At 26.2% G+C, this 17,500-nt stretch overlaps 1 protein-coding gene across 1 annotated transcript in view; it reads right to left on the bottom strand.

The window, feature by feature from the left end:
* Positions 1-2,881: 2,881 nt before the first annotated feature.
* Positions 2,882-17,500, bottom strand: part of LOC100206858 (E3 ubiquitin-protein ligase TRAF7) — a 42,577-nt gene continuing 27,958 nt past the window's right edge. The window contains exons 13-25 of the mRNA XM_065803286.1: positions 15,028-15,109; positions 12,828-12,901; positions 12,564-12,659; positions 12,420-12,488; positions 11,589-11,671; positions 11,337-11,376; positions 11,134-11,250; positions 10,888-11,004; positions 10,200-10,319; positions 7,137-7,179; positions 5,965-6,053; positions 3,816-3,935; positions 2,882-3,188 (exon numbers count right to left, since the gene is read on the bottom strand). Of these exons, the coding sequence (XP_065659358.1) occupies positions 3,177-3,188; positions 3,816-3,935; positions 5,965-6,053; positions 7,137-7,179; positions 10,200-10,319; positions 10,888-11,004; positions 11,134-11,250; positions 11,337-11,376; positions 11,589-11,671; positions 12,420-12,488; positions 12,564-12,659; positions 12,828-12,901; positions 15,028-15,109 (1,062 nt within the window). The 3' untranslated portion in view covers positions 2,882-3,176. The remainder of the gene's footprint in view (positions 3,189-3,815; positions 3,936-5,964; positions 6,054-7,136; positions 7,180-10,199; positions 10,320-10,887; positions 11,005-11,133; positions 11,251-11,336; positions 11,377-11,588; positions 11,672-12,419; positions 12,489-12,563; positions 12,660-12,827; positions 12,902-15,027; positions 15,110-17,500) is intronic.

The raw sequence follows: 17,500 nt of genomic DNA, 5'->3' as shown, positions 1-17,500 counted from the left end.
ACAATAAAAGGTGGCAAGTTCGAAGAATAATATTAAAATATTGAGATTTCATTTTATTTTTATTTTTAAGTTTTTTTTGCATAAAATCTAATACAAAAACATTTAAAAAATAAAAAATTTAATACTTTTGTCAGAAAGTTTTTAGTAAGATTGTTTGTGAACAAGAATGATCAGAGAGTTTATTAAAGCTGCTGAAATACATCATTTTAATTAAAAAATAATGACAAAATCCAAAATAATTAAGCTAATGGTAATCCTGATTAAAAATTCACTCATACTTTTTGTTTAATTTAAGCCAAAACGATCATATATTAATAATAATTGACTTGAGAGTTTTTAAAGTTTTTTTTTTTTTTGTTTTTCATTTAATTAGCTTTAATTTTATTAAATTATTTTCTTTTACTTTCTTACAATGGGGTACAAATCTTGGGTTTGAAAATATTAAGGAATTTTTACAATATTTTAACAAAACAAAATTTACATTTTTAATCTTTGTCATTAAGATAAAATCTTTCTTTGACCATTCAGTAGATGTTAGATTAATTAGTAGACATTAAATGTATTAGTAAGTACTCCCCTTTTATAAAACCATTCCATTTTTCATCTGAAAAAACTTAGCTTACCACTTCTGTTATCTGTTTTACTTTTCTACCTGTGTTTGATATAAAATCTAAACCAAACATACCTAAACCACATAGGCATGTATTTTCCAGCATGAATACTCCCACAATAAAATTTTTTTAAACTGAGTTAGTTATGAGCATGTATGGATTGAGAGCATGCAAATTAGGAGTATCAATACTGCAGATGATATTAGGAACTTTTCCAGCTAATGTATTGCTTGACTATCTTGTTTAATACTTGCATAATCACCACCTATTTTATCTCAGCCTTTCTTTTTTTAAAATTCACATATATTCTGAGCAATGTTTCAATGTTTTATATGTTTTTGAATTTTTTTGTATTATCAACTCTACCATTAAAAAAAAATCAATAATGCTAGTTCTGCATTGAGCATTAAAATCTATAGAAAGAGTTTTTTTTATTAGCTCTCTTTACTTTATTGTGATCAATAGATGAGTGTAAAACTGCTGCTGTTTCTTGTAAACCCATTACTATACAGAATGCTGGTTAAAGCTATGTTGGAAATAATTTTATAGTTCCTTTGATGACGATTCTTAACTTCATTTTGTAAATGCGTTTGAATGAGTTTAGCATTACTAAATACTGATATATTTCAAATATTTCCTCTGTCTTGCCAAACTTAAATTAAAAACTTTTATCCTGATGTTTAATTATTTGTTGCAAATCTTTATATATGTTTTGTTTTAACTACAAGTAAATTTTTGTTATTTAATGTCTTGTAAAATAATGTAAATAAAAGTAACATTTAATATTATTTAAACTGCTATGTTTTAACCTAAGTACAACACTATTAAAACTTTGCAATAAATATTTATATTTATTGAAAAGTTCCACTCTGGGTCTACACCAGGTTATCTTTTTAAAGTATCCCATTGTGTTATTCTAAAAGGACTATTCTCAGAGTATCCCATCAGGACGATTGCCACAGACTTCTGCATTGACACTGAGAGCAGAGGACACTTAGGGGGTTCAGTACAACTTGCATATAATTGTAAGTAATTTTTTTGACACGAGTGTTGATAAGTGCAGTGGTTTGTCACAGTATAACAAGGGTAGTGAGAGTTGCGAACTGTTTTAAGTTCTTATGGCCGTGTACGTAATTTAAAAACATAAATATTACCATCAAATTTCTTTCATCATTATATTCTGACAGTTCTTATCCCAACAGGTAATAATTTGGCAATTACTATTCAGTATATCAAACAATTAGCCAAGTTTAGCCACAAACCTATCTTTATCATTTAAACTTGCTCTTCCCCTAGCAACTAGATTAACCATATTACAATCATCCATCAGTGTTGCAGTAATTTAATATTTTATGTGTTACAGGATATCTAAATAAAGCATTGGCTTGGATCCACTTATCAATCAATATTATGTAAATACCTTTTATTAAGTATTTTAATATATTCTTTCCTTGTTTTTATTGTTTGTTTCTTATAAAAACACTGATATAAAATATATGTAAAAGTATTAGAAAAATGTGTGGATGCAACACAATATCTGTGGTTTGCAGAACCTATTTGTAAAAAATAACCAAAAGCATCTATGGTTAGAATTAAAGTAAAAAATAACCATAAACACCTGTGGTTAGGAATGCAGCTAATTGCAAAAAATAACCATAAATATCTGTGGTTAGAATTGAAGCTAATTGTAAAAAATAATATTGTCATAAATATCTGTGGTTAGGATAGTGGCTAATTACAAAAAATATCCATAAATATGTAAATAATTTAAAACCACAATTCCTATTAGTTTAATATAAGTTTTTTTTTCTATTATTTTGTTTAAATTTAGTTTTAACTTTAAAATAATTGTACACTTGTTTTCCATAAACCATCTTTTTGTAGAAATGTTTAAAAAAAAAATCTTATAATATGACACACCTTAGCGTGCAACCAGAAAATTGAACTGAGGTTTCAGTACATACATTAACTGAAGGTTAAGGTAGATTTGAATAAAAGTGAAATTACATAAAAGTATTAAAATTAATAATCATTTTAAATTAAAATAAATTAGATTTTATTGCAAAAAAGGACATAAGCACATATTTTTTTGTTTTTAAACACAAAATTATTAGTATTTTGACTTATTAGTTTATTTTTAACTTTCAGATTGATTCGAAACAGATATTTGCTGCCAAAATGAAACCCCCACAAATGGTTACTTCAATATGATGCGATGTTTCACAGGGGGGAGGGGAGGGGTGGGTGCAACTAAGTATAAAGATAAATAGTTTGCATCAATTACATTTTTCTTTAACAAAAATACAAAATCAGCATTCATTTCTTATTTTAAATAGTTTAAAAAGTTTTCCACTAATGAAAATATTAAAATATCTATAAAAAAATTATATAAAACAAAATAAAAATTATTATTAAAAACACCTCATGTTTTAACATTATCTCACAAAAACCTTTTTTAGAAAATACTTATGTCTTTAACATTATCTCGTAAGTAAGTATATAGTATTTGATAACAATAAATATTATATTACAACATGGTGTCATTGACTTTCCAGTGATTAATGATTACAACCAGACCTAAAAGATCAATGATTACAAACAAAAATTTTTTTTGTGTTATGTTAAAAAATATTAAAAAAGCTGTAATTTAAATTATTAGAGGACACACATAAAAAAAAAAAAGAGGACAATGCAAAAGTACCTTCTGCATTGTCCTCTGTGTAAGTATTGAGTAGTTTGTCAGCTTGTTTTTCTGTAAAGTTGTCTAGGTTGTCAAAATTTGTTTAAGTTAAAAGAAAAAAGAAAAGTAAAAAAAATAACTGATTAGACTTCTCAAAAGTAATTGCCACCTGACATTAGTGACATTGGTAAGGTGAAGTTATACTTAGTTCCACTAAAATAAGCTCTCTTATTTATTTCCCTTTTTGCATATGCCATATTTTTCAAATGAGTCACTTTTCTTATATAAAAGTTGATGCATTAAATTTTTCAAATATATCATATTTCTTTTCTTACATCAGCTGTTGTATTTTTTTATTTTTAAATTTAACTTTTTAAATAAGCTAAAATTTAAAAAAAAAAAAATTTTTAACAAAATAAAAAAAAATAAAAAAAAGAATAAAGAAGAAATTGGGAATTTACAGAAAGTATTAACAATTATCAAATTCAAAAATAAATAAACAAAATGATTTAAAATTAATTAACCTTGACAGTGCTGTCTACAGAACCAGAAAACAATCTTCCACGACAAACAGCTAAAGATGTTACACTACCTTGATGGCGAAACAATGTTTGGACACACTGCAAATTATCTAAACTCCAAACCTATTTTTAAAAAATTACTGAGTAAATAAAATGCCTTGTAAATATAAAATTTTTTAAAACATACTTTACAAACAATATGCTTTATAAGAACTTTTTTAATTTATAACTAATTTTTATTAATTTATCATTTATTTATAAAATCTTTTTTTCAACCTCATTGATTTAGGCATTTTTAAATCTGAAATGAATAAAATCATGTAAATTGCAGAATCAGCAAATATCAGTAACTAAGTAATGTTCTTAGTAACATTTTATGACATATTAATCTTGTTAGCAATATTTTTGCTTTGGAATTGTTGTGTCATGCAATTAACACAAAAGATATTATTTTGTTTTAAAAGTAACTTCAAAAAAAACAACCAAAGTTTATAACATTAATTTTACTTAAAATGTAAATGAAATTTAAACTGGAGAATTTATTACAATTATAAACTGTAGAATTTATTACAATTATAAACAGATAAGAAGCTCATTTATTTTTAAGTAATGCCATTTGATAAAAATCAACAAAGCAACAAATATTGTAAAAATTTATTAAAAATCAGACCTAAATGAAAGTTAAATATGTTTATTGTTTTTTTCAAAAAACTCTTAACAAGGCTGCAAGCAACCACTTATTGAGTTAGGAGTTAACATAAAACAAAGAAGAGTAAGAAAGTGGTTGATAGAAGACTTAAGACAGTAAATTGTATAAATAAGGAAAACACGAAGACAGTATAGAATTCCAATACACAAATGCTTGAGGATTAAAGACTAAAATAAAAAGATGAAGGAACAGCTACAGTAAAACGATGCAATTTTGCTGAATGACGAGTTGTGAGATTTTCATTGCTTGAGCAACAATCATGGTAGTATATGGTAGAAAAAAGAAGTACTACCAACAATGATACAGGGGCTCAAGCGTAGCAGCTAGTAATCTAACATTTATAATCTGCTTTTGAAGCTATTTATTGTTTTGAACCATTAAAAGAACTAGCTCAAATATGACAACAGTATTGAATTGAATCAAGAGTAAGAAAATGGAGAGCACTGCAAAAAAGAGACCACATGAAAGATGCTAACTTTGTAATGGAAAAAAGTGCAATTTTGGGAAGAAGAAAAATGATAAAGAACAAAAAGAAAAGTGAAAATTGAAAGTACATTAAAGAATAATTAAAGAATTCAAACCTTATTTCACAACAAAATTGACAAAATTGGCATGCAAGTATATTCCCAGACAAAGCATGTGACTATTGTAGAATTGTAATTGAAAGGATATTAGCCATCAAGACTACATCCCGAAGATAAAACAGCCAGTTTTAAATTATTTTTACAAAGAGCAAGTAGTTCAGGTGAATTTTAAAAAAATGTACGATTGAAACAGTTGAAAAGTTACCTCAAAGACGAGGATTACTTAAAAGAAATTTTAAAGACCAGATCAAAGACCAGGATTTTTTGCAAATAATATATTTGAAAAAATTTGGTGGTAATGATGTTTTTTGTTGTTGTTTAATATTTTAAAATACTTTACTCATGTTTTAAATCAATAGTGAATGTGACTCAATCATAGATAGTGCATAACACAATAAGAAATTAGGTATGCAGTTTGCCTCATTCACGTTAATCAACCCGAACTGCTAATAAAGGGCTTCTTATGATGCCTCAACAATGCACACCAAAAGCACTAACAAGGGCACTTTTCTTGTGCAAGATCACACTGTTAAAATTTAGTGTTTTACAGCTGTTGAAAGAAGCCTCTCTGATTTTATGAACTGGCTGACTGTTTGTAAACCTTACAATCAGCCAGCTTCAGAGTCACTAAACTAAGTTTGCTAGACTTTCTGAAAAGATGAGAATATTAGACTTTCAAAAATTTAAGGTCAAAATTATCTCGAAATTAATAGCCATCTTTTTTTATGAGGCTTTATGAGCAACAAATTTATAGTCATCTTAGCATATTTTATTAGAGTTTAATAAAACAATTATATAATAAATGACAAGTAAACAAATCAATTTTGAAAAATATACAAAATAATTAAAAATTAGTTACTCTAAGAGATCCATCATAAGATGCACTGATCACACGAGTTGCATCAACCAATGTCATTAAAACCAAATCATAAACGGTTCCAACATGACCTAAGCAAAAAACACAAATTATTGTAAAAAGAAATAAAAAATTAGAAAAAGTAAGTTAGAAAATAAATTTTTATTTTTGGTTGTTGAATTTTTCTAACCACTTTTATGCTGTAACATTATGGATTTTTCTTTTTTTATATTTATTTAAAAATGATTTCAATATTTTTTAGCATTAGCTTGAGGTTAAATATTTTATAAATACTCTCCAAATTATTTTATTCTTGATTAATTACTGATGTTCCAAAATATTAAACATTATTTTGTGTTTCTGGATACATTTTACACAGCATTATAATATTTGCTAAATAATTTGACAAAATTATGTAAAATGCTATTTGTATGAAAATTTTGATCCATAAAATAAAAATGATATAAAACTGCCAGTTAGAATGGAGACTCATTAATGGATCATCACCCCTTGTCTATGAATACTTAGGGTATTTTTTGTCAACATAATATTTATAGTTCTTAGGGATTATTTTTTAGGTAGAGGTTCAGGATCTATCAAACAAATACAAAAAAATTTGTTAAAAAAGTATTACTATGAATACTGACAGCTGTTTACAGATTAAAAAATTGATAAAAAAATGGATATAATCAAGGAGATATGTTAAACTTCCTTGATTAAACAATTAAACAAAATTTTAATTTATATTAACTAAAAAATTTATGACCCCTAACCCTCCAGCATGGTACTATTAGGGATGTGATTGGGATCAAACTTTACCCCTTAAATGAATTTTTGCAAAATAATTTTTATCATTTACTACCTTTAATGTAATTTTTACAAAATAAATATCTTCTGTTTTTTTTATAAATACAAGTTATGTATTATTAAAATAGCATTTTTTCTGTAAGTTTTTGAAAAATGAAAATTCCTCCTGAACTTGTTTATTTTGCTAGTAAAAAACTTATAAGTGGTAACTAGTTTTTTTTTCTTACTGCTAGTAAAAGAAACAAGTTATATAAGTTACATAAATATATTTTAATCTTTATTATTGCATGGTTCTTATAGAATTTTCTTGATAACATTAACTTGATTTACAAAACAAAACTATGGCACAGTTATAAAAAATAAAAAACCTGTTAATTTTGCAACTGATTTGTAGGTCTTGACATCCCATATCTAGGCAAAAAAAAAAATACTTTGTTTAAACATTGCATACCTAATACAAATAAAAACACTTTAACTCCATTTAAACATTCTGTACTAAGTTCAACATCAATTTTGAAAACAAAAATAGAAAAAGTTTGAACTCAATGATACTATCAAAAAATAAAAAAAACATTGAACAAGTATTGAAAACCTTTGCTACATTACATTTTCAGATACTTAAAATGTGTTATCAAAACTTTTAAAATTATATCTCCTTAGAAAAATTAACAAAACCAAATATTAATGTATGAACTTGTTAAGAAATCTGTATATATATGTATGCATTTTTTTTTTAACTTTTAATATTCTTTACCGGAAAATTTAGTAAAAAATTTAGTATAAAAAGTTTATTTTTTTAATTTAAATGTAAATAATTTAAATATATTTTAAAATAGTAAAAGTTGATAAAAGTTTTTCTTTATCTCTTATTGAAACAGATATAAAGAACATTAAAAAAAAATCAAAAGTTGAAATTTTATAAAAGCAAAGTTTGATTTAAAACATAAAAAGCTGAAATACTTTTTGCTGCCTAAATAAAGACAAAAAATGTGTTTTATTCATAATAATTATATTGAAGATAACATTGATGATAGATATTGATGATGATAGATCATGGTTTCAATATATAAATAAACTATAGTCAATCTACTATTTGTCACACTTTTACTATTTGTCAAAAAAAAGTTTTTTCATTGAAGATTTTTCAAAGTTTGGCATTTTCTCTCTGTGACTTTCAATACTTAGTAACAAGTCAGAACTTTTTTATCAGCTAGAAATGATTGATCTAAGGATCAATACTGCCAGAGAACACAGGCAATATTTTATTTACACAAACGTATTGAATAGACATACTTGTTTGAGCTCAAGCTTAACTCTTTTAAAACGTGGTTTCTGTATGCAAAATAAAATGTTTTCAATCATTTTGGTAACCTTGATGACATTAGTTAGATGTTTTACACAACATCTAATCAAGTTAGATGTTGTAGTAGTTAGGTGCATCATCATGAGCAATGTACTATTAATATGAGCAATGTACTAGTAATTGAAAATTTCAAATAATCTATCTTTTGTGTGTTTCTTCTATTCTTATGTTTTTGCAAAGTATTACAAACAAGTTACTTTTCTCTATTTTGACTGGAAGACAATCAATGACATCTCCTAATAACCAAACCACAGTTTTTGATCTTAAAAAAAATTGTTCACACAACATTATCACTTTTTATTTATAAAGAAAACATAATACTATTAATTATGAAGTAAAAGATATTTAGTTAACAAATAAAACAAAATTACTTTCAACTTTTGCACTAGCAAAACATTTGTGATCAGCTGGACCTAGTTTTTTTCTTCTCAGAGTGTTACCAACGAAACACATTCAACATAAAGCATGGGATTATTAAATTTGGAACAATGAATTTTGTTTCAAAACTTGTCATTAACACATTTTTAATTTAAGAGGTATGTCAAATATAAGGGTCTTTAGAAAAAGCTTTTTTTCTAAAGGCCCTTTTCTTGGTTTTTCTTTTTTTAAAAGAAGTTCTAGAGGATTTTTTTTTTTAAGAAATAGATGGTTGTGCACCTCCACTTCGAAACCTGTGCCATTGGCCATGAATAAGCCAGTTTTATTTTCAATTCTTTTAATTTTTTAATTTTTTATTTAAATAGTTTTTTATTAAATTAGAAGGAAGTTTTATGTTTAAATAACTTTTATTCTAGTTAATAAGATATATAATAATTAGATATATCAAAGATGCTTATTGTATTTTATAAATTTTTTTATTAATTCAAAACAATTTTTCACACATTTGCTAAGTGCACGCAAATTAATAAAGTTTTCGAATAATTTTTTATTTTCTAACTAAGTCATTTTATTAAAGATATTTGATTTTTTTCTCATTAAAATTATCAATAAAATCATATCGGAATAGTATTTTGAAAAAAAAAACAACGTGAAATCGGAACAGTATTTCAGAACGGAGAGAGTAATATGTATTTATTAAGTTATTATATTAAGTTATTATTAAATACTTAATATGATATTATTATATTTATAATATTAAGTATTTAATAATAAAATATCACATTATTGGTGTTGTTAAACACACAGTAAAAAAACATAATAGTTCTATATATTCTATTAAATTATATATATTTCTGCAAATCTTAAAAAAAATTTTCAAAACTTTAAAAAGGGCAAACATTACTTTAACTTAAGGATAATAAAAAAATAAAAAAAAACAACACGTTTTTGAAGAAAGCAATGTTTTAGCATAGTTTCTTTAAAAGTAATTGCAAATGCATTCATTTTAACTAAAATTTCCCATGGTTTTGTAAACCATGCTAAAACATAATTACTTTCTTCAGTTGTGTACTTAATTATTAAACTTAAAAGTAACGCTATTAAAGAAAGTATTAGCAGTGTTTCTTTTAAAGTTGTTGAAAATGCGTTTTAAATTTTAGTAACTTATTGTTTTTTTATAATATATATGTTTTTTTTATAATAAATAAAAAACTATCAATGACATAATTATTTGGAAAAAAAATTACTGAAGTTATGCGTTCATTTTTAAAAATTTTAGGCTAACTTAGGGGTTGCTTAGGGGTTGTCCATAAAGTACGTACGCTTTTTTTTCGTCCACCCCCCTCCGCATTTTGCAATACACTTTTTTGAGTACCCTCCACCTCCCTAAAAGTACCTACACTTTTAACCTATTTATCTTACATTTTATGATATTTTTTTTAATTTAATGCCTCCTTTCTTTTATAATTGACCCTCTGCCCTCCCATCTCATATACGACATTTGCAGACCTGCTCTTCCCCTCCGAGCGTACATACTTTATAAACGATCCCTTAAGTAAAAGTAAGAAAATGTGACATTTATTTTTCTGTCTTTTTTTTAACAAATATTCGCACATTTGTTAATATGTTGTGCCCTGTATGGTCATAAAACAATACAAGAACTCTATCTAAAAAAAACAGTTATTCTTACATTGATATAGTTTTCGTAAGTTCCACAAATAATATATTCTCTAGAAACAACTAATGAATATACACTTCCACCCTGTGTTTGTATAACTCGAATTTGTTCTAATGTTTTTAAATCCCAAATCTAAAAACAAAATTTTAAAAATTAAAGTAGTTTGAACTGACAACTTTTCTAGTCAAGAATTAAGCAAAAGGATCTATTTTGCATACATCACATGACCTCAAATTTTTACATCCATAATTCATCACATTAAAACAAAATATACAAAAAGAAATTTTTTTCTTTTATTACAGTTGTTTTCAGTTAAAAACTGAAAGATTATAATGATTTGATATTTTGAAGATTTAAGGGGATTGGTACAGGAAAGTACCAAATGGTTCTAAATGGTATAACATGGTAGTATTGGTAGGAAGTACCATGAAAGTTAAAGCTACTTCAGTTACAACTACTACAGATAACTAACTACATATAAAAAAAAGCAATATAATACTATACTAAATTTCTGCAATGTATATGAAACCAGTAATAAAAGAGCGCAACTTAAATTCATTTATTAATTACGTAATGCAATTTTTGACAATTTTGGAACCCTACACCCCCCTTCCCTCTCACATCCTCATGACAAAAAACAAATTTAGCAATTTGCTTTTTTTTTAAAAATCAGAAGTTACTTTAAAAATTGAAAACTAACTTTTATGGCTTCAAATGAACCACTGTAAAGATTGTTTTCTGTAGTATATAGTGCTCTTATCCAATGATTAAGACCACTAAGTGCTTGACGAAACTTTAAGGCTCCAATGTCCCAAACCTAAAACCAAAAATAAATATTTGGTGTACAGTAGTAGTAACTAATATTGTTTTTCATTAACTTTCTCACAAAGTATGGAAAAGAAAAAACAACAAAAACAATAACAAAAAAGTGCAAGATGCAAATTACCTTGATTGATTTGAATGAACCACTAAAAAGCATTCCATTACCAACAGCCAATGTGCATATAGGATTTTCATCAGCAGAAAAATTCTCAATCAATTTTAAACTTTCAATATCAAAGACCTAGTAGTTTACAATAAAAGTCAACTATCTACTACAAATATTATTTTAAAACTAAATTATACGCTCAATGTGCAATCAGTACTCACGCTTATTGTACAGTCAGCAGAACCACTATACAACTTTCCTCTAAAAAACCGAATACAAGTGTTAGATTTAACAGAACAACCAAAACAACAACAACAATTTAGCTAAAAAATCAGGATAAGTGAACAAATGAATTTATATTTTGTGTGCGTAGAAAGGAGGAGTGGGTTGGTGGGGTGGGGGTGAAAAGAGATTATTTCAACAAATAAACTAAAAACTAACAATAAACTAAAATAATTAACAAATAAAAATACCTATAAGCACACAATGTCAGTACCATTCCAGAATGTTCAGTAAAAGTCTTAACACATGTGTAATTTGATCGAGTGTCCCAAACCTACAGAAAATTACATTTTTAAGGACAAACCTACCAAAAAAATTCATCTCTATGGACCACCTACTGAAACATATATTTCTATACACTATTGTCAACAAAACAAAATTTAGCAAAACCAAGATCACATGTTGCAAGGTCAAGACTAAGAACAAATGATAAAGACCAATCCCAAGGTCAAGAATAAATGTTGAAATATCAAGGACATAAGTTACCAAGGCAATACCACATGATGGTACAACCAAACCTCAGAACAGGTGTTGCTAAACAAGACTAATCTTTAAAGAAAACCTTGTCCAAAAGTAAAACATTATTGAAATAAAATAAAGGTATATATGACAAGCTAAAAACAAAGGCCAAGGATTAACAATACTGTTTCTATTGGAAAACCTACCATAAAATACATTTCTAAAAACAAACCTACTAAAGCTAAAAACAAAGGCCAAGGATTAACAATACTGTTTCTATTGGAAAACCTACCATAAAATACATTTCTAAAAACAAACCTACTAAATGATTTCTATGAAAATGAATTAAAAACAATTTACCTTTTAGTTTTTACATACACAACTGAATCTATTTAAGAGCATTTTAAAATTTTACTTTTAAACTTTTTTTTCATAATTATTATAATTAAGTATATATAATTTAAGTATATATTTAAATATAAACTATAAAAATAAAACAAATATATTAACTATTAGAAAAAATCTAGTTATCACAACTTAAAAAATAAAATCAAAAAATTTGCCTTTATTGAATTATCTGAAGAACCACTGAATAAAAATGAAGAAAAGACACACAATGACCATACAGGGCCCTGAAAAATATATTTAAAAAAAAATTCTTTTCATGATTTTAATTTGCTTTCTTCAATTTCTGTTTTTATACTCACATGATGGCCGACAAATGTTCCTTTACACTTAAGTACAGATTGTACATCAAATGCTCCAATATTAAATGTGCGTGAATCCATACTCGTTATTTCTTTCTACAAATTATTATAAATCTATAATAAGTTATAAATGAAACAGATATAAAAATGATCAACAATACTTATGCATAAAATTCCTCAAAACTATCCAAAAAAAATATTTATACTAGATTTTCTCAATACATTCAACATAAAAAAAACCCAACATATTCTCAAAACACTTACCTCTATATGGCCAAGACACCTTCTTGTTTCAATAAAATCAGATGAGAGTTTGGTAAAATTTTCATCAAGCAAATCTATAATTATATAACTTGAGATTAAATAACAATAACTTATTTTTGATATCATTTTTACTCACTTCATATAGCGCCAATAATTAAAAATATTTTTAAAATTAAAAATATCTTATTTATTAGTTTAACTATTCCTTTCTTATATTTTTTGCATAATTTATTTTTGCATAATTTATTTTATAAATAAAGATTAATATGTCATTTGACTTGCCACTAATGTAGTGACATTTTGTATAGTATATTTGTGTACTAAATATTATATTTAGGACACTTGAAGTTTAAAAATGCAGAATGAAAATCAAATCAGATTTTATGAAAAAGATAAAACAAGGAATAATAAAAAATACTTTTGAAATAATAAAAAATCTTCATACTTAGATGATAATTGCCTTAACCCAAACCCTTAGTTAATGCATGTGTTAAAGCCCCCGCAGCTCCTTATTTGGTATAAACTTTTTCAGCTAATTGTTATTGCAATAATCTAGATCTTCATATATTTATGAACGGTAATGTACACGAGGAGTCATCTACCCTTCATCTTCTAGGATTACCTCTTACCTCTGATCCTTCATGGAAACCATATATTAAATCGATTGCAAAATTAGCATCTTCTAAAGTTACATCTCTTAATCGTGCTTGCCACTTTCTTACTTTGGATTCTATTCTTTATCTCTATAAATCTCAAATCCATCCTTGTTTGGAATACTGCCATATCTGAAGCAGATCTTCAAATGTGACCCTTTCTCTTTTAGACAAGGTGCAAAAACGCATTGTAAACATAGTTGGACCTGCTCTTGAAGCCAACTTCCAACCATTATCACATTGCCATAATGTTGCTTCTCTTTCTCTTTTCTATAAATACTATAATGGATACTGGTCTAAAGAGCTTGCGCCTCTTGTGCCATCTACTAAAATTCATTCTCATGTTACTTGTCATTCAGTTAAGCCTCATCCTTCTACTGTGACTATTCCTTTGTGCTCTAAAAATCCTTATTCATCTAGTTTTTTTTCCTTGAAAATCAGTTCTTTGAAATTCATCTTCCTTCATCTTGCTTTCCTGATTCATATAATTTGCAATCTTTTAAGTTGTCTGCCAATCGTTATCTTGCTCTATAAACTTCATCTTTTTCTCTTCCAGTAACTTCCAACTCTAATAGTAGTTGCTTGCAACCTTTTTGAAAGTATAGATATTGAAAAAAAAAAAAAGTCATCAATAACGTTTTATGGTAAAGTACACAAAGAATTGTGTGTGTGTGTGTGTGTGTGTGTGTGTGTGTGTGTGTGTGTGTGTGTGTGTGTGTGTGTGTGTGTGTGTGTGTGTGCAATGAAAATTTTATATGAAATAATAAATATATGAAAACAATAAAAATTTGAGAAAAAAAACCTTGTTCTCTTCTAAAAAAAAAGAACCTTGTTGACAATGTTCAACTTTCTTCTATAACAGTTATTTGTACAAAATTTTCTCATTTCTTCATTCATTTCATCATAATTTCCTCTTATAAAATGAGTATTGATTTGCCATATAATTCTTTTGTACTAGTTGAAACCTGAATCTCATAATGCCAGTGTAAAATTTGAAGTGCCTTTTCTATGTTACTCAAGAGATTGGATTGTGATGTATGACTGAGATACGCTCAGGTGCATCAGTTAAGACCAAGTCCAGTGTATTTCCCTCTGATACTGGTGAAGCTGTTGGATTAAAGGTTGAATTTATTACATTTTGATGTAAATAATTATCATTTAAATTACCTAAAAACATTTGTGCTGATTTATCAATATTTAGTGCTGTTTGTACATTATTATCGTTCCATTTTATATTTGGATAATTGAAATCACCAGCTATTATGAGACCAGTATATTTGTTATTATCAATAGCTTTTTTAGCTTGTTTAAGAATCAATTTAATTTTGTGATTAGTGGCTTCTGATGAGTCTGATGGACGATAGATACAGCCAGTTAATATGGTATGTTAATAATGTACTTGATCAAGATACGATATGTTTATTATATACTAAACTAAAGTCATTAATTGGGTGACTTTTATTTGGATGTTATAACCTATATATAAAACTGAAAAATGTTTTCTCAGAAAAAATAAGAGAGAAGTCAGTAAAAGGAAAAAAGCTTACCGATTCTTACTTCCATTGATTTTTCTAACTGATCAATTTTTTCAGTTAACTTAGAGATAATACCTCTCATGTAGTCATTTTCCTAAAAAAGAGAAAAAGAAAAACTATAAACAAATATACATACACTAGTTATGATATACACACACATATATGAGGGTGCATCCAACACCCCATACTTTCAAAAATTGATCTGTCTCTATTCTTAAAACTTTCTATTGTTACTCACAAGAAACTCTGTTAAATTTTTTCCAAGTTAAATAAGATTTAGGGGGGCCACCTCAAGTCTTAAAATCGCAACAAGACCTGAAAAGCAAAAAAAAAAGTTTTTCAAATGTATGTCATTTTCGGTCTCAAAAGAAGCGAAACTTTATAAAAATTTCAAAAATAATTATCATTTTTTGTTAAAAATACCTTGAAAATTTTTTTTAACAAAAACCATGAAAAATTGGGTTTTCTTAATTTTTTGTTGAAAAATAATAACTTTTATGCAATAAAACATAGAATAATAATACATGTGTAAAATTATTATTATTTTTGTAATTTTTATAAAATTTTATTTCTTTTGAGACCCAACATGACATACATTTGAAAAACTTTTTTTTTTCTGTTTAGGGTCTCATTGCAAGTTTAAGACTTGAGGTGGCCCCTCTAAGTCTTATTCAATTTTAAAAAATTTTAGAGAGTGTCTTGTGAGAACCGATAGACAGTTTTAAGAATAGGGACAGATCAATTTTTGAATGCATGGCATTGGATGCACCCTAACATATACATATATATATATATATATATATATATATATATATATATATATATATATATATATATATATATATATATCAGGTCTTGTTAAGAAACGTTACGCTGCTTGCATTTTACGTGTGAAAAGGCGATTTGCCTACGCATTCATCAGTTTTATGTTACGCGAAAACTTGTATCTTTTGGAATATTTAAATTATCTTTTGATGACTTTTATGTGACATTTTATTCAGAAAATATTTGGTCGTAAGTAAAAGCATTTAATCATAATTGTGAACTAATTGATTTTTAGTTTTAAAAAAAAAATTGTTTAATAATTTTTTTTTAATTAAAAATAAATTCAAGAAAATAAAGTGTTTTAAGTTTAAACCTTTCATCATATTTAATTAAAAATATACATAAAAGTGCTTATGATTAACTTAATTTATTCAAGTTAATCATAAGTTTTGACTAAAGTGTTGCCTGATCATCGATTAGCAAGACCCAGGGGCGAATTCACAGGTAGTGTGAGAAATGAGTTGTCGCCCTTCCTCCATTCATTCCATCCTCCTTAAGAAGAGTCAACACTAGACTTTTCAAATTATGAAATAAATGACTTTTTAGTGTTGAAGTTGCTTTGTTGCATTTTCGAAGTTTTTTTAATTTTTTTAGATTGATCATAGAATGTCAATTAGAAATGATGAACAAGTTTATGAGGTTGTTATGACGAATATTTTACCAAAGTCAAGTTCTTTAAAAAAAATTGATAGTTTTTTGCTTTGCTTAAGCACTGTAAAGTAGTATGAAATAGTAATTATAAATAAATGAAACTTGTAACATTCATTAGAAAGCAACAAAATAAAAACAGATCTTTTTATAACTTTTATTTCAACCCAAAATGGAGTGATATAACTGAAAATTTATATCCAGGTCAGATTGCAAATGATTGACCAGATTTGGTTACTCAACCATTTAAACTTAAATTACCTCCTTAATGATATTTATAAAAATTTATACAAAAGTATAATATTTACAACAAATATCTAAGAAAAAAACGATACTATTTTGCATAATTAATTTTTTGCTTGTTTCTAGAAGTGTTTTCCCTGTAATCACGATGATTTTATGGATATTTCTTTGGTAAAGGAAACTGTTACAATGCTCACAACTAAAATTTTACTTAGTTAATAACTATCAGAAAAGAATTTTATGCAAGCCTTATTTGGAAAAAAATTAAAGACACATGTGGCTACAATAACTATATTTTAAAGTAAAATAATTATAACATTTAAGCTGGCTATCGTTTAATGCGCTTTAAATTTGTTTTTAGAATTGCTTTAAAAAATATAACAGTAACGTATTTTTAATAAAGCGGAATAAACTTCTAGCTTATAATAGTTATTTTTTATTTCCTAATGACATTTTCATATTCTTTATAAGGGGTTTTATGCTTACTATGGTTTTCAACAAATCAAATATTCAATCTTTCTATACTTTTTTTAAATTCATTAAATTATCATTATTTATTAAATGGATAATATTTTGAATAAAAACAGAGTCACTTTGAGAACTTTTGAAAAATGGAATCTTTAAGAAATTTTTTATACAGCAACTGCTGAAGAGAATGGAATTACGTATGTTGTAATAATTTTCTGTAATGTATGTGCGCTTTGTCAAGATAATATATTGGCCAATACCAAAGGGGCAATAAGAACATCCACATTATGTCATATAAACA

The sequence above is a fragment of the Hydra vulgaris genome, chromosome 08 (assembly GCF_038396675.1).
Source record: "Hydra vulgaris chromosome 08, alternate assembly HydraT2T_AEP".
Classification (NCBI taxonomy): Eukaryota; Metazoa; Cnidaria; class Hydrozoa; order Anthoathecata; family Hydridae; genus Hydra; species Hydra vulgaris.
This window is presented reverse-complemented; position numbering and strand designations above follow the sequence as displayed.